Genomic DNA, 18,640 nt, shown 5'->3' with positions numbered 1-18,640 from the left:
GTTTCATTTTGTTTTTCTTAATTCGTTCTTGAATAAAAATTAAAGAACGCGTGTTTGTTTATACACTGTGCTATGGCTGATTCTACAGGCTGTAGCTGCTGCTGCTTCTAGTAATATTAACTTCATTTGACCAAATTCGAGAAATAGAAACAATTTTTTTTCGGGTAGGTCCTTTTAAATTATCAATTACCGCGGTCCTACTCAACATAAAATAATACTTTTAATTGATAAAGATAGTAAAAAGATTGATTTACTTACTACTGGGTGTCCGAAGAATTTTTTTTTTTCAAAATGTTCGATACTCGGCATATTAAAGTCTTATTTTTAACACAACAAAAAAAGAAATGGTCAAAAATATTTCGGACACTTGACAGTATTAAGATTAACACCTCTTCTTATTGATTCCCAAATTTCATGACGAAATTCTTCATACAATCACGGTACGGACCTTTAGAAAACAGGGGGGGTCATTACAAAACCTTACCGAAAACGCCATTTTATGACGTTCACATTTTTATCACTTTATTTGCTCAAAACTCTTAAAATATATAATGTACATTCATATTTATTAATTCATTTGAAAGTATATTCATTTCCGAACAAAACAGTAGTAATTTGAAGACTTGAAGTGCTTTGGTTTAAAAAATATGGCTATTTTAGTAGAACTACCTTGAAATCTGTGATTATCCAAAGCGTTTTTTCGTCCGTGTGTATTACTACTTGGACAGAGAGCTTGATTTTCTGGAATTAGCGATAAAATCTATAATAAGAATAAATTTTTTTTTTTTTTTAACTTGTGTTGCAATATGGTGTATAACAGTAAAGCGGTTAAAAATCATAATTTTTCACATGAAAAAAGTGGAAAATTCGATAGGAATTTTAAAGTTTTTGAAATAGGACCACGAGTAGGAGAAGATGTCATGGGAGGAAGCGTGTGTCAGAAAAGCTAGAATTACTGCTTTTGGAAATTTAGGATTAAAGTGATCAAATGTGTTTGAGTCCTCCTCCTTGCTGCAAATTACTAATAGAAATAAAGATCTCTGAGCAAATAATGGAGTTATTTGCTATTTTTTTTTAATGGTTTTGATTATTTCAGGCATAAAGAGACGGAAAATAAGATCTCTACATCACTATATGACATCTTTAGGACTAAACGTCATCAACTACTTATGGTAGAGAGATAGAGAACTTTTACTATCGACAGAAATAATGAGGTGTTAGTTTGAATCATGGGTTTTATTTGGGGGAGATAACTAAAAAATTGTCTTCAAAATCTATTTTTATTAATAAAAATCGAAATATTGAATTTAAAATAAAACCAACAGTATCTACTTAATTGTCATGTCACAGTAATGAACATATCCAAAAATTACTAAACAATAAAGTAGAAAATTAAATATTAATGAAAATGGTTTTCAAAGACAATTAGTGAAAATTGAGTTTTTAGTTATCTCCCCTAGATAAACCCTGTGATTCAAACCAGTGCCATTAATGACGCGTGCGTGCGTAGGGGGGGGGGACAAGGACTGCCCCCAACAATGTTACATTTTTAAGTATTTATAATAAATCATGTTTTTTTTTCATATTCCAATATATCAGTTTGTGAGAGAGTGAACAAAAGGTTTTGTGGGAAGCTATTTTGTATAGGTTTCCAAGTGTTAATATTTTTAGTATTGTACTTGCTGGTGGGTAGTGTACTGTCTGTTGTGGGTTGTTTGATTCAGTTAGTCATCATGTTCTTGGTTTCGTTGTTCTGGTTCTATATTATTGCTTTGGTATGTTACTGTGTACACATAGTTGGGGGGGGGCTGGTTTGTATTTTGGTGAAGAAGATTATTTTCTTTTAGAAAGAGAGGGTCCTATTTTGTTGCAGAGTGAGCAAGAGAGAAAAACAGAAAGAGGTAGCTTACCTCATGTCCTGATAAGTAAACATCAACTCCCTGCCAAAGTGGATCTGTACTGATTTTATGGACAACAAAGTATTGCAATTGTGTTTGTAATTTTACCATGAATTGTGTGCCTGTAAGTGAAAAAATACATCTAAATAAAAACGTAAAAAAATTAATATCAAATTAAAAATGTAAAGTAGCAGATTGATTAGCTAATTTATTTTTTCCCCCACCCCAACAAATCAATCAAGCACTGAAAAATTAGGTAACCATTTTATGACAATAATATTTATTTCTGTTCAAACAATGAAATATTTAGAATGTACTAAATGACATTTTTTTTTGTTTTTTTATTTATTCACTTTTCATCCCAAACAAGGCACAGTGCCACTTTGAAATAGCGGTCTACTATCGAGTACATAAGTTGCAGGGATATTATGAAGGGAGATGGGCAGCTGTTCACATTACACTTGAACTTCTGCATATCAGTACAGTTGGGAAAGCAGAAAGGAGTTCCAAAGTCTAGCAGTTCTGGGGAAGAAACTATTGGAGTAGAAGGCTTTCTTACACTTGAGGATCTCTGCGTAGGGGTGGGATTTAGCTGTTTGTTGGGTTTGTCTGGGGTATATTAGTTCCTCTTAATATTATTGCGAATTAGCCTGGATGCCTGACCAGACTTAATGTCGCCTGACTTTGGTGATATAATGAAAACCGCTGTGTCAACATCATTATACTATATATATTTATATTGTTGAGCTGGATTAAATCCGATGAGATGAAATAGAATGGAGGTGGAAGGACCTGAATACTCAACGTTTCGCCCGATTTATGCGTTCTTTTCAAGAGAGATGGTCATTGACGAGAAAGGCGGATGATTTGGGGCTATATATAATGATGGGGAAGAGCAGCGTGTTTTCCTTATGTAAATTATGTCTATGTATATATATACATTTTATGAGAGAAAATAAATTAGAGTAAACTAGCGTAGTGGATTATGTCTAAAAGTTAAAATATCGTAGAGATTTAAAAGATTGCGTCTGGAAATATAACCGTGATAGATTAAGTAAATAAAATGAAACGAGATCACAAAGGGAGTTTTTTAAAATTTGAGATAATTGAATTGGGATAAAATAGCGTAGTAGCTTAAAAGATGGCGTCTAAAAATAAGAATAGGCGGTGATAAAATGGAGTCTAAAAATAGACAGTGATAAAATAAAATACAGTAAATAAGTAAAATAAAAATAAAATGCAGTGAAATTACGAATGGATTTTTTTTTTTTTAAATTATATATATATATATATATATATATATATATATATATATATGTTGAGTTTAACCTGTGTCTAAATTGTTCTCTTTAATAATTATTTTCGACAGATAGGGAGCAACGTGGAAAAAAATTTTTCTTTGTTCAATTATATTGCTGGAATGGGAGATTATAGCCGACTCAAACATCGTGTGGATCTGTTATGTATGTGTTTAAGTTGCTTTGTTAAAATTAAAATGGTGGTCGTTCTCCATGATGTGACAAAATATGGCGTTGAGTGTATTGTTGTTTTTCACATTTCTTTTGTGTTCATATATTCTTTTATCTAATTTACGTTGAGTTTCTCCCACAATCAAGGCTGGGTATGGAATATATTCCGGCTTTGGTGTTAGTGTTGGTATTAGTCATAATTTTACGTGTTAGATCCCTAATTGTTAAAGAGTTTAGTTTTGTTATTTGAATGCCTGTCTTATTTAGGTTCTTATAGATTGTGTCGTTATTTTTATTAGTTGGGAATGTTGTCTGTCATGTATCTGGCTATTTAGGGAATTGTCTCGGTTTCGGTTATGGTAAATTTTTAGTGCTTTCCTTTTTGTATTTATCAAAAAATGTTGTAGGTATTGTAAGTTCATGAATGTACGTTCGATACACTCAAATTCTTCCTTGATGTATTCTTCACTGCATATTCTCAGGGCCCTAAGAAAAAATCCTATTAGAATACCTCTTTTTACTTTATCATCGTGATGAGAATAAAAATGTATGTAATCATTTTTATTTGTTACTTTCGATGGACTTTAAAACTTAGACGATCATTGTTATTTATGATATTGATGTCCAGAAAAGGTATGGAGTTGTTATTTTCTCTTTCATATGTATAGTTAATAGTGGGTTCGATCTTATTTAATTTATAAGTGATATTCTCTATTTTGGAAGACATGGAGAGGAAAATTAAAATATCATCTATATATCTATAGTAGGAAGTGCCCTTGGACAATTTATATTTCATGGGTCCGGTTTCTATAATTTCCAAAAATAGACATGTCAAAGCCCCACTTAGGGGGTTATCCATGGGCAGTCCAAATTTTTATTTGTAGTAGAGTCCATCGAATATGAAATACGTCATGTCAATGCATATACTTATAATTTTAATTAATCTATTGGCAGAGGTAACTTAATTTTTATTTTGTTCAAGTGTTTTGAAAGAAGGTTGAGGCATTTCTTGGTAGGGATATTAGTGTATAAAGATTCTATATCGAGACTATTAATGGTTTTATTTTTCATATCTATGTTTTTTTATCTTATTAAGAAGGTCGACAGAGTTTCTTATATGGGAATTGCTAATTGTGCCCAATAATGGCGTTAGGAGTTTTGTGATGGCTCGTGCTATCTTAATGATTGGGCGTAGTGGGTTGTTATTTTTATGTGTTTTGAGTAAACCATATAAGGTCGGAATTTTAGGATGATATTCTATGTAGGTAGTCCATATTTTATCATTATTTATTAATTTCTTGTAAGATTTGTTAAATTTGTCAATTTCTTTATGTATTATTTCGGAAGTAGTTTTTTCATATGTGTTTTCATCTTGTAATAGTTGAAGTATTTTATATTTGTATTCAGTTGTTTCCATTATCACAATCAGCAGGTGAGACGATAATATTATAGTCGCTAGCTATGTGTGATAATGCATTTATGTATCGTTTTGGTAGAGTGACATCCCTGGTTTGGGCGGTGATCGTGGATATATATATATATAATTTTTTAAAAAAATCCATTCGTAATTTCACTGCATTTTATTTTTATTTTACTTATTTACTGTATTTTATTTTATCACTGTCTATCTTTAGACTCCATTTTATCACCTATTATTTTTAGATGCCATCTTTTAAGCTACTATGCTATTTTATCCCAATTCAATTATCTCAAAATTTTAAAAACTCTCTTTGTAATCTTGTTTCATTTTATTTACTTAATCTATCACGGTTATATTTCCAGATGCAATCTTTTAAATCTCTACGATATTTTAACTTTTAGATGTAATCCACTATGCTAATTTACTCTAATTTATTTTCTCTCATAAAATGTATATATGTATATAGACATCTAATTTACATAAGGAAAACATGCTACTCTCCCCCATCATTATATACAGCCCCAAATCTTCTGACTCTCTTGTCAATGACCATCTCTCTTGAAAAATCCTGCATAATTTGGATGAATCGTTGAGTATTCAGGTCCTTCCACCTCCATTCTATTTCACATATATATATATATATATATATAGTAATTTATAAAATATATATGGCGATTAAGCTACACTGAATATTCGGCGTTTCAGTGTAGCTTAATCGCCATATATATTTTATAAATTACTAACTAGCTCTACCTACGTATTGAGCACTTTTGAAGTAAATACTTAAAGTTTACGCATAAATCTACACTTTCGTATATTAATTTTATGTGAGTAAATGAAGTAGTTATATATATATATATGTCATAGCATTAGTGTGTGTGTACAACTCTCCTACAGCCCACATCAACACCAGGATCAATCATGACCAAACCTGGCATGATGATGGTTTTCTACCTAGAGATGGTGCACACAGTTTTTCAAGGTCATGGTTAAGGTTGGCACTTTGCTGTACGCTTAGGTACCCACGAAGTAGGTACCCAAGCATACAGCAAATCCCTCATAAAGTACGGTTGGTTGGTTGGTTGTTTTTGTTTTACGGCATATCAACCGTTTTCAGGTTATTTAATGCCGAATCTAGTTATTTTGAGGAACGATTTTTAATGGAGTATATTTGTTTTTTAAGTCGGATTCTATTTAACCCATAGTTGGGACCCTAACAAGTACTACCACTCCAGGTCAGAGTGGATCTGAGAGCAATGGCAATCAAAGGGTGGCTCCACACTCCCCAAGGGCCGCAAGGTGGGACCTCACCATCGGATATAGTTTTAGGTCATATCCAGGACCGTTGTATAAAGGTTTCTTTTTAAATTTTTTTATAAAGGCCAATTTTTTTAAGATATGAGAGTATGGTGTGGAGATTGTTTTTATCAAATAACTCTTTAATATATATTGTTTTATTTGTAGAATCGATTTCTTACTGTTACAAAATCAGTACATTCAATTAATATGTGTACGGGTATCTCTGCTAGTATAGTTATAAATAAACAATGTATGTCACTTTTCTTCTTTATTTAATTTTGATTCATGAGATTTTTTAAGTTGACATGAGATTACTGATAAAATAAGAAATGCCCAAAGCATAATAAATAAATAAATCTTAGACACCAAATCGTTATTACAATATTGTAAACTTGTGTTTATATGCATTCACTGCTCAGGCCATAATCGTCTGCTCATTGTCTCTGCCCGAATTCGACACTGGCCTTAGTCTCAATAAAACAGCATTTCACCCAGGGTTGGTTGAGCCAGATTTAAATAAATTCACTGCTTTCCACATTAAGGTGGTCCACCTCGGTTGATTAGCAGCTTAGTTCTTGGCAGGTTTCAGCCATTCCTGATTCTAGCGACAAACACCAGAAACACTAAGGAAAGCCACCAGCTCCATTAATCTCAATCACATGGTCTTGGTCAGTGTGGTAACAAATTTCTTTTCTAAATAAAATTACAACCATGAGTTTTAAAAGGAGTATTTTATTTTGTGAATTTACAATGATACTTATTTTCTCAACTAAATAACAGGCTTACAACTAGAACAATAGAATCCCTTTTAACTGAACATAAAACAACAGATGGGTTTGCTTAAATTTCTGATGGTATCCAGAGCCTGACTAAAACAAAAGGCTCCTACAGACAAATAGAGTTCAGGATCTTATCAATTGGCCCAAATCCCTCATCTGTCTTGCTTATCTCTGTCTCTACTATTATATAAAAGGAACTTGGTCTGTGTTAGTTTGTTACTTATGGACTCTGAAACGACTGAAAAATTTCACATGGAAGGTACTTGATGTGTTTGGGAATTTTCTTATGTAGGTTTTGTATCAGAATGCTTCCAAGTATTGAAAATCGATAATCCAAAAAAATCCGATTAAAGAAGAAGTCATTTTGACTAAAGTTAACACTTTTATACAGTCTAACATCACTAGTGCATTTGAGAAGTTTTATCACCGCACAAGCAGAAGGGCCTAGCTTATAACATCAACTGTAGATTCTTTTTATAAGACAGGTGTGGACTCAAAATGTTTCTGTTTAGAACACAACTGAACCATGAAACTTGACTTTTTTTTTTTGCATCTTAAATTTGAAGTCATAATTTTTACAGATAATTTTATAGAAATCAACGGTAGATTCTCTACCTAATAATGTAGACTACAATGTATTGTGAACTAAATCACTGTGGGGAGACATTCCTCTCGGTACACTGCAGAGGGAGTCCATAACTAGAGGCAATCAATTGATTTGATTAAAAAATGGGTTATTTCACAAATTTCAATGACAATAAAAGTATGGGAAGGTGGAACATTTGTTGATCTACATTCAATTCCGGACAACGTCGGGTCTCCCTGCTAGTATGTACATAGAAAGACATTATTGTTATTTGATGTAAGCCAAATAGCAAATGCATTGAAAATTATCAGTTATTTAAATCTATGGATATAATAACGAATTTACCAGGGAGATCTGGAGTGAAATTCTGTTGGCATTTCAAGTGGTCTACTTCTCAACATGAACTCCATTTTCAAGAAACCATTTGATGCCTCTGTTCAGTCTCGAAAGACAATGGATAACATTTATAAGGGTAGCTGCGTGTGTAAGTGTGAGGCAAGGGTTGCACAATCCCTAATCACACCTCTCCTGAATCGGCACTGTTCTAGTCCAGTGGAAAGGAGAAGTGCTAAACAATTGGAAACAATGCCAAGATAAGCGGAGAGCACATACAGCACCTGGAATTCCCATATAGTCACTCATTTTAGTACTGACCAAGCTCAACATTGCTTAACATCAATGATCTGAGAAAAAACGGTGTATTAACTTGATTATGCTGCATATAAAAAATTATTTTGTCAAAAAAAAAAAAAAATTAACCCATTCTTAGGTTGTCTCTTAACTAAATACTTTTCCTGTTGTAGGTCCGCCATATGTAACATGCATCTATGCACCCTAGCTAAACATGCAGCACTGTGCAGGTTTACAGTATAATGTTCCACATTTTAAAGAGCAATAACTCTTACCTGGTGTTATACAATTTGAATCAAAACGTTTTTCAGTCGGAAGAATTTCTCCTCGTTCTTTTGCTTGGTTTATTAAATTTTCAGCTTCCCTAGCTGATCTAAAATAATAAACGGAAAAAATAAACATCAATAAGAAAATGGAGAGAAAAATATTGCCTACAGATTTTTTTTATCTTATTATGTTATGTCAATATATCTCTTTTATAAGCTATGTGTCTGTTTTGCTTTGAGCTTAGAATTAGTGGTTTTATTATTAACATATGCAGATTGAATAAACGCATTATTGGAAGTAGGTATCTCAAATGAAAATTTTATTTTCATTAAATTTAAAAACTTGGAAAAATAAGGTGGCAAGGTTCTAGTTATTTAACAGAAATCAAATTATTTATTTATAATTTAAAATAACAAAAATTGACCAGAAAGTGAACAACTCAGATCGATTGAAGGCTTTAGCAATTTTAGTGAAAATCCGTTTTTTCTGGATAAAAAGAAAAATGGAATTTTACCAAAAAGCAGAGAACGCACATCTTTACACATTTGAAATTTTTTTGTGAGTTTGTGTTTAAAAATATTTAAAGCATTTGTTAAAAAAAAAAAAAAAAAGAAAAAAAATCTATCAATAACCTTTTTGTATAGTAAGTTTCAAAGTTTTGATGTTCTTTTTTTGTACATAAAAAATGGAAGCAACTCTAAACTATTGCAAACACCACAAGACTATTGTTGAAATGACTTGTTCTGTTGGTTGAAGTACAGTCCTGTGCAGTTCTAGGGAATTCATGCTCCCAGGCTTTGTCTTCTCACTCTTTAAGAAGGGTTTAGTTATTTACTGGGGAATGCATACCCCCATGTGTACATTTGAACTAAAATCAAACACATAACTGATGAAGGTATATTTTCCCCCGAAATATCATACAATAAGGAAATATCATTATTTTCATGGCAAGTGCTCGACTGAACTTCAATCTATGGTTCCCCCTTGCCAAACTTTCACAAAAAAAACACTCAACTAGCTACAACCACTATAAACGATTTCCCTCACTATCTATCTGTGCCTAAATCTAAATGTAGATTCCATGAAGAAAGCTTCTTTCCCAGAATTGGCCGCCAGTGGAACACTGTTCCATTGGCCTACTTCCCAGTTAAATACAATGTGGTAGCCTTCAAATCAAATGTAAACAGTCTCCATAAATAATCAAATGCTGAACAGTCTCCATAAATAATCAAATTCTATCCAATTTACACCATTAATGATTACTACACTACCACCTTACATTCATTAACCCTTATCCTCGATTGGCCTTCGGGCCTTGATAAGTGGTGAGTCCCAAGTAAAAACAAAACAAAAAAAAAAACTTCCATCTGACCATACTGACACAAGTAAAAACACAATGCAAGCATAATAAAAAATATGTACCTTGTATTAATAAAAGGTGAATCTCCATAGCTTATTAATTTGCTTCAGTTTGTATTAATCTGTTATATAGGGTGACCCATTTAAAAGTAGCCCAATCTATCTAATCTTTCTCATAACAACCAATTGATGCTGCAAGACAGAATGCAATTCTTTTTTCCAACAAGATGGCGCTACATGTCACACGTCTAACAGATCAATGACACAAGTTTACAACATGTTTACAGAAGAGAGAACAATAAGCAGTTATGGCCACCACGTTCCCAGACTTGTCATCATGTGATTTTTATCTTTGGGGGGGACTTTAAAACAAAGTTTATGCAAATATATCCTCACAATTTTTAGACCAAATAAAGGAGAACAACCAGAGAAGATCTACAGGCAATATCTGCAAACGTTATTAAACATGCCCAGAAATACATAGATGTTAACGGGGAGCACTTCCAGCTTCTTTTATAACACTACAGGTAATTTAAACAATGCTGCAGGTAATTTAATAAAAAACAATAAAAGAATGTTTCTCCTCTCTACTACATTTTCTGGGCTACTTTTAAGTGGGCCATCCTCTACTGCATTGTATTACTTTCTATAAATTAGCTTTAAATGGAAATTATTTTCTTTCTAAAAATAAAACTACTTGATTAATTTAGGTGGTTTTTGAAATACGATATTTTCTTTTTTCAACACTGGGTAAGTACATTGTATACATTTTCCTATTTTTTTTTTTTTTTTTTAAATATAGGGTGAATTCTGGACAAACAGGAGTTGCTCTCTTTTTATAACTAATCGTTCAATCTATAGATTATTGATTCTATTAATATCTTTTCTTTTTTTTTTTTTTTTAACTATGACATTAAATTTCTAAAAATTGCTCAATTATCATCATGATATTCATTTTAACATCCATTTTCCATGCTGCTAAGCTTTAAGAAATTGACTTCCAAAGTCTCCCTATCTACAGCAAGACCTTTATTCATCCCCAAGGTCCGATTTTATCACTTCCTTGCATGTTTTTCCTGGCCTTCCTCTGTGAACTGAACCAGCTACCTTAACTCATTCACATCTACTAACCCAAAGAATTTTCATCCATTTTTTCCAGGTCGCCATACTATCAATTAAAACCTATATATTCAGTTATAGATTGAAGTTTGCTTCTCATTTGGTATCACATGAAATACGATTTCTGACAAACTTTACATAGTCATAACGTGGTTGCTGAGTGATCAGGATAAATTTGGTACAGTGGTTTTGTTACAATAAAAAACAGTAATAAAAAAAATAAAAAAATCAGTCTGAGATACTTTGTTCAAGTCTAGTAAAAAGTGAACAAAAGCTTAATGATCTCTTTGGTATAATTGGTTAACAATTGGACAGCTAGCCTGTAGTAATGAGTTCGAATTACTTAGGATACATTGACTTTACTCTTTAACATTTTGGGGTCAAATATTTTTCCTGTAATGATGTCAGGCAACATGTCAAGCTAGTGACATTTTTTTTTACTACTGATTGAATATTAAATGCAATAGTAAAAACTAAAATGAATCAAAAAACTATTTAAAAAAAAAAAATGTAATTAAAAAATTAAATCGATCACATAGAATTTTTTGTTTGTTCATAAAGTCAGCCATTTTAATATTTTGTTACTAGTTGGAAAAAAAGAAAAATAATGATTTCCTTCATGACCCCTTCGAAATTTGAAAGGAATTTAGAAGCATTTAAACAGTTTGATAGAAAGTCATTCTACTTTTCAAATTAATAGCATTAAAAGTTTGAACATTCTGGAAGCTATTTACATGCAATAATTTAATAAATACACATAAGATTTTTTTTTTATAGTTTATAGTTTCATAACAATTTGATTCAAATAATAATCAAAAGTAACTGTAATAATTAGATTTAACTTTCAAAATCCTATTTTAAATTTAAAAAAAAAAAAAAGAAACAAAAAAAGCAAGACAAAAATAACTACAAAATAGACTTCTATGCAACACCAGGTAGCTATAACTAGTCATCATATTAAAACTTCTGAATGTTTTAATAATGTAACAAAAACACAAAACGTTGTGTTGAAACGTTTGTGCATTTTTGTGCTTTTTTTTTTTTAGAGCAAAAATAGTCTTTCATATTAATGGTATCACTCCCGTCTTCATAGCTCTTCTGACAATATCAACAAAATCAAGATCAAAGACTGTGCAATTATGCCTAGCTCTTCCACTATGTTAAAAAAAAAAAAAAATAGGAGGCTTTACTTTTGGAACAACACTCATAAATTAAGTCTCCAAGACATTTTGATTAATTTTGTGTGAATTACCTGAATCTTCTTCCTCGTTGCTGATTCATCTTTGCCCGAGGAGCGACACCATCAACAGCCATAAAGAACACTTTTCGTGGTTTAATCATTCGGAATAAAAACTGGGGGAAAAAATAATAAACAGAAACAAATTTTAAATAAAGTAAAACCAAATTTGTTTGAATAAAGTTCCAAAATATTAATAACTTCTTTCAGATTATCTTTTACTCTTTAATACTTGTTGGTGAGCTGTTTTTTGAAAATCAGACAAAAAAAAAAAATCTCACTTACACTTGTAATAATATTTCATATATAGTAGTTCGTAGTGGGCGAACTTTGCTAACAGTGTCCACGAACTTGCTGATTTTAATAGACTTTTCATCGACTATATATTTTAACTTATCATCACCTAACGCAGTTTACTGTATATTTTAGTTTTCACTTTCAATTCTTATTTTCGCTCCTTCGCATGTTTACTTCGACATGTGAAGATGATTCGTGGATGAATCGAAAGCGCTTGTGACAGCAAGATCTATGGAACTTTCATGAATATTTTTGATTTTGATATAAAAGATTATACGGAAAATCGAAAAATTAAAAAAAAGAATCATAAAGCAAAGTGTCTCTGTTGCATTTAATAATATTTGCTTGGAGATATATATTATAGAATCCCATTTGGCATTGCTCAATCATAAAATATACTTAAATATGATAGTTTAGTTTATGCAGAAAGTCAATTCTTTGTTGATTATTATATTGTACCAAATTTCAACAGATGAAAAAATATGACTTGGATGCAATTAGCTAGAATCAAAACCAAAACATTTAGCTTTCCAGTGGTATCCACTATCATATAACCTAAAGACAGACGAATACCAAAACTAATTAGTTTTATGGCATATCAACCCATTGAATGCTGTATTATATTGAAGCGAATAGACAGGAGGATCTGAAAGGACATTCTTTATGGTGAGCTTGCAACAGACTCCAGATCAGGCAAGAAGACTTATCCTACACTACAAGGATGTTTGCAGGTGAGATATGAGGACAAGTGGCATTGACTCAACAGGCTGGGAGTCTGTGGCTGAAAATTACAGCAGCTGAAGAGTTATAAAGGCATGCTCCAAGAAGAATGAGGAAAAGAGAGGAGAGACTAGCAGTGGAGGAGGAAGAGAGAAAACAAATGGCAGAGGGTTGCAACAGAGCTCCCACAACTAGACACCACTAATGTTTATGGCACCTGCAGCAGAGCATACCGATTCAGGATATGCTTGCACAGTCAAAGCAGATATTGCAATTTGCCCACAGAATTTCATTAATCTCCCAAGACAATTGATGCCAACAATACTAAAACACAATACTTATCGTAAAGAATTTATTGTATATTATATAAAAATCTGAGAAAATTTTTACTTTAGGATTAAAATATCAATATTTTATTCTAAATAGCCATTTTAAAAAATTTTGCATCAGTCAATTATATTTCTGAATTTTTCATGAGATGAGGATTGGTTATTTGTATTATTTTGATTGTTCAGAATACCGTTCTTATCTCGAGTGTTATTTTCACAATGCTTCAGTTGATGCAAACTCCGACCTTCTACAGGTTTATCTTGTCAAACTCTGGAATCTGCATATAATTTTGCACAGAATTCTTTATTTATTTCACAGGAGTAGCACACTCTCGATCCATCAGCCATGATTGGCTAGAGGTTCTAAGTAATTCGTAATTGTATTTTTTTTTCCAAGGACCTTGTGCCATGGATCCTTGTGCAAGGACCCATGGCACAGTGGTTAAAGTACTGCTTTTGGTGTGTCATCTTTTTAGTTCCATGTTAGTAACAGGGTCTGTAGAACTAGTTGTGGTTTAGGGTTTTGAGTATATATTTGGTTGGGTTTTTGTTGGGTCCTCTGTTGAGTTGTTTTTGTTTGTTTTTTGTTTTTTATTTGGATAGATTTTGTTTTCAGTATTAATTTGGTTTATGTTTTCTTTTTGAATTCTAGTAAAATTTTCATTTAAGAGTTTTGTGATGGCTTCTTATTTTCACATTGGATAGGTTTGTTGCTTTTATATGGTGATTTGGTATGTTAGTATTTGGCAGTTTTTTTTTTTTAGTTATTTCTGAATGATTGGTGTTTTCTATTGTTTTCCTGGCTTCTAAGAAGGAAATATTTTTGGTGTATTTTTTTGAGGATTTCTTTTTCTTTTATCAAAATAGGGCAATTTTTGGAGTTTGGCCAGTGATTTTCACTGCAATTAGTACATTTAGATTCGTCTTTGCATTTTTTTGTGTTAATCTTTTTCCTCCCACATCTTATGCATGTTTTTTTTTTGGGGGGGGGGAGTTAAGTACATTTACCATGATGATGTTCATATCTTTGACAATTATGGCATATTAGTGAGTTAAAAATATATGGTTATGTGTTTATTATCAAATATCCTATTTTGATATTTTGGGGGATTTTAAATTGTTTTAGTTTGATACTTTTGGAGAATATTTTTTCAATTTTGAAAGGTGATATTTTCGTAAAAGGTTTTTTATCAGTTGATTCTATCACTATGTATGTTGGGAAGTTTTTGTTTTTATATTTCATTTCAATTTTTGAGTCTGAACTGGTAAGATTTGAGAAATCAGAATGATATTTTTTTTTTTAATTTTTTTTTTATTGTTGTACATAATTTTATGTTATTTTTTTCATCTATCTTGCTTCCCATCCATCTCGAAGTCCTATATTGGAGGTTTGAGGTATGACCCATTCGCCCCAACACAAGAAGGATACAGAAGAGATATACTCAACCATTTAATGAACCCAGGTTCTTTCATTTATTTCTAAACCTTTTTTAGAAAAAAAAAAAAAAAAGGTGTTTCTCATCCATGTTGAGTTCATTGTCTGTCAAGTAGATTGACCCTTCAGCCACCGCTTACTAAATCAGTTTATTGTTTAATAGGGGGGAGTGTCAGCGCATTTTCTTGTTATGTTTGCCTAATTAGTGCTAGACATGACTAACCAATTGATTGGATCAGGCCTGTCCAACCGTTCGACTTAGGCCAAGTAAGGACCAAAATGGTGTGTTGCAGTTCATGTTCTTATAGTACCTTAAGCATGATCTGCTCAACCACCAGGATTCTGTCTTTAAGCATTACAGGTCGCCACCTATGATTAAAAGGTGGTCCCATTGAAGGACTTTACTCTCTGAAAGGGGGTAGTCAATGTATTCTAATGCCTCACTGACAGGGTTGACCACTGGAAGAGTCTATCATTTTTCCTAAAAGTTGTTTTATCAGTTACACCCAGAACTTATTCAGTGATGTGTTGCAGCTTGCATGGTATAATTGAACAAAAGTTGTTATTTCATCCATAGTTTTTTTTTTTTTTTTTTTTTTACAAAGGAGTCACCACTTATCAAGGCCCTGAAGCCATGCAAGGATAAGGGTTAATGGGTATACACAAGTAGTGGAAATTTTGTAAATTGGATTACTTAGGGGGATGGTTCAACAAAAACTTATTTACGTTGGACTTGAAGACAATCAGATTGTAATCAGCTGGAAAGCAGGTAAACGAAAGAGTTCCACAGGCATGCAGTTCTAAGAAAGAAGCTTTGCTCATGGAATCTACGTTTAGGTTTAGGCACAGATGAAGAGTGTGGGAAATTATTGAGAGTGCTTTTCGCTAGACGAGTATTTTTTGTGAAAGTTTGACAAGGGGGGGGAACTATAGATTGAAGTTCAGACGAGTACTCGCCATGAAAATAACGATAAAGCAGAAACAGGCTCGCAACATCTCTTCTGTGGGAAAAAGGTTGCAAGGAAGAGAAAAGGGCATCCTTCACTAAGCTATGGAGTCTATTTTGAACTCTATCAAAGCTGCATCTAGCAGCTCCTGCCCAGATGTGGCAACAGTACTCCATTTTATATTGGTAGAGAACTGCATCAGGAATGAGATATCTACTGGAGCGGTAGAAGGACCTCACCATTTTTCCAACGGCATTGGCAACAGATTTGATGTATGTGTTCCATTTCAGAGCAGGAGTAAAAATGAAGCTTGTCAAAACATGCAGCCTCCCTAAGACAAGAGACATTCATTTCAATTGATATTGCACCATGTGCTCAAGATCAGAGGAGAGAGAGTCAGGGAGAGCTTTGTCATTTACGGCCTTTGATGTGTTGCCATAGATAGTAGTGTCGTCAGCAGAAATGTCAACGAATGATCTTAGGATGTTATTTGGAAGATCATTGATGTAGATCAGGAAGAGAGTTGGAGTAGGATATGTAAAAAAATAAATAAATAAAATAAAAAAATAAAAATAAACGTACTTCGATATAATGAAATATACTGATAAAAATATCTTCTTCAGATATTCTAAAATGTGGATTGTCATCTTCCGGATGAGAACAAACATGGATGATTCCATTCATATCCAAATATAAATTATCAAATTCTGGGATCTGAAAAGAAAATAACAAAAAACAGTTAGAAACAAACATGGAGAAAAAACTATAATACATAGCTTACTAATAATTAAAAAGAAAAAAAAAATATGAAATGCACATTACAAAGAAGGTGTTGTATTTCCACTGTGTTTAAAAGAATGACAACAAACTAATGTATATAAATATAACATATCTTTATTGTTGGTGATGGATGATTAGATGTTAGGAGAGAGATGCACACACAGGAATTCAACAGATTGATTCTTCTCGGGTTAAAATCATCAACCAATACTGATATTTATTTCGGTTGTTATTACATACCCATTTATGACTACCTCAAACGCCCCTTGGAATGGCATTGTCACTGTAGGCACACCTCAATGGTGTTTTATTCAATGATGGTCATTTCACTGAATTGACTTGATTTTGGTTTGGCTTTATTACACCCGTAGATACTTTTTGCCAAAAATAATATTTCAAACATTTAACTTAGCTTTTGACAATCAGTCATTTTTGTTGTTTCTTCCCTTGCAGGTATTTGCTGTCAGGTTCATTATTTTTATTCAAATGATCTTTTAGTACATCCGATAATTATTTTATGTTGTTTCTTGCAGGTCTTCATGAGGTGCACCTATTCTTGTCAAAAATTATTTCTTGGTACACACAGCCTGGATATTTAACAACGGTGCACATAATTATATCGTTCAGAGACAAAAGATGTAGAAGGAATACTATTGGTATTATGGCAATGGAGATGTTGCCTTGGACTTCCAATCTGACCAGACTTGGCCTTTTAGTTAGGAGCAAAGTGAAGTAACTGTTCTTCAGTAAAGAAGCAATTCTTCTAGACTTAGGGATTATCAGTCAAATTTTTCTAATTTATTGATTGATTCTTTGGAATTTAGTTGATAACACAAACATGCTTTTCATTAACCCCCCCCCCCAACACTAACCCTAAGTTTAGTGTGGTGGTAAGGCATGCCAGGGTCACAGTCAAGACCCTAACTTCAAATTAGTTTTATAAGTTGGGATTTTGCAGCTGTAATGTCAAGCAACTCAGTTCTCTTTGGCTTTTTAGACTCTGATAAATGTGCCTGCTTTTTTTTTTTGGTTCTGAACAAACCGGAAAACCATATTTTTAGAAAGGGTTAGGAAAATTTTGCTAACCAAATTTTTTGCTTTTTGTTCCATCTCTCCCTTCTCCATTTTATACCAATGAAATCTATATAAATAAAATAGATGTATATATGCGTGTAAATATTTAATAGGTAAACTCTTAAACTACTAGTCACGTAATACTGCAAATAATAATTATACACCAAGGATGGTTTATGAGGAATAAAATCTTTGTTTGGGTTGATGAATAAAGCACAAAGACATATCGGCATGTTAGAATGCAAAATGTTCTTTCCAACTAGCCGACATGTTTATACTTCTTTCTGTGCATGTTCACATAAAATTCATTATTTTAAGTGCGTTAACATTTAGACATTATTATCTTTGTCTCAATAACAACATCAGTAGAGCACGCGACTGGGACGCAAAATATTTTGGTTTCGATCCTAGCTGATGGTACCAAGTAATTATTTTTTTTTTTAAACTTTTGCCATCATATTTTTGTATTAATAAATGTGAATATCTGCATGATTTTAAATATATTTAAACATATATTACGGCAAGAGGAATCAAAAGCGCTATCATATTAATATATAGATTCTTGCATCATATTTTGGAAGAAGGACTAAAAGAAAAAAGATTAAACTAGAAAAGAAAATTATTGCTACTGACGAGACCTTTTTTAAATTAAAACGTATCTACCGCTTCTACCTCATGGGGGATATGGAAAAAGAAGCCATTATGAATTAATGTTCCGCTTAACCAATAAGATAATTATGTCTAGCTGTAAACACTATCAATAATTCCCCCCACTCTTTATCTGTGCCTAAACCTAAACGTAGATTCCATGAACAAAGCTTCTTTCTTCGAACTGCACGCCTGTGGAATTGTCTTCCGTTTTCCTGCTTTCCGGCTGACTACAATATGGTTGTCTTCAAGTCTAACGTAAGTAAGTTCTTGATGAGCCGTTCCATATAAGTTTTCAAATTTACCAAATTTTCATTACTAATGATTACTATATTGTCCAATTTCTA

The 18,640-nt window shown here is 32.4% G+C and overlaps 1 protein-coding gene across 2 annotated transcripts in view; it reads right to left on the bottom strand.

Annotated features, from left to right (window-relative positions):
- Nucleotides 1–18,640, bottom strand: part of LOC145297600 (5'-3' exoribonuclease 1-like) — a 194,008-nt gene that overhangs the window by 154,534 nt on the left and 20,834 nt on the right. For both annotated transcript variants that reach the window (XM_080143661.1, XM_080143669.1), the window contains exons 2-5: nucleotides 16,374–16,505; nucleotides 12,079–12,179; nucleotides 8,357–8,454; nucleotides 1,911–2,020 (exon numbers count right to left, since the gene is read on the bottom strand). In XM_080143661.1, coding sequence (XP_079999787.1) covers nucleotides 1,911–2,020; nucleotides 8,357–8,454; nucleotides 12,079–12,179; nucleotides 16,374–16,505 — 441 coding nt within the window. The remainder of the gene's footprint in view (nucleotides 1–1,910; nucleotides 2,021–8,356; nucleotides 8,455–12,078; nucleotides 12,180–16,373; nucleotides 16,506–18,640) is intronic.

Source organism: Euprymna scolopes, chromosome 2, assembly GCF_053919585.1.
Source record: "Euprymna scolopes isolate OS-2025 chromosome 2, ASM5391958v1, whole genome shotgun sequence".
Lineage (NCBI taxonomy): Eukaryota > Metazoa > Mollusca > Cephalopoda > Sepiida > Sepiolidae > Euprymna > Euprymna scolopes.
Note: the sequence above shows the minus strand (reverse complement) of the source record. Positions and strands in the feature narration are given on the sequence as shown.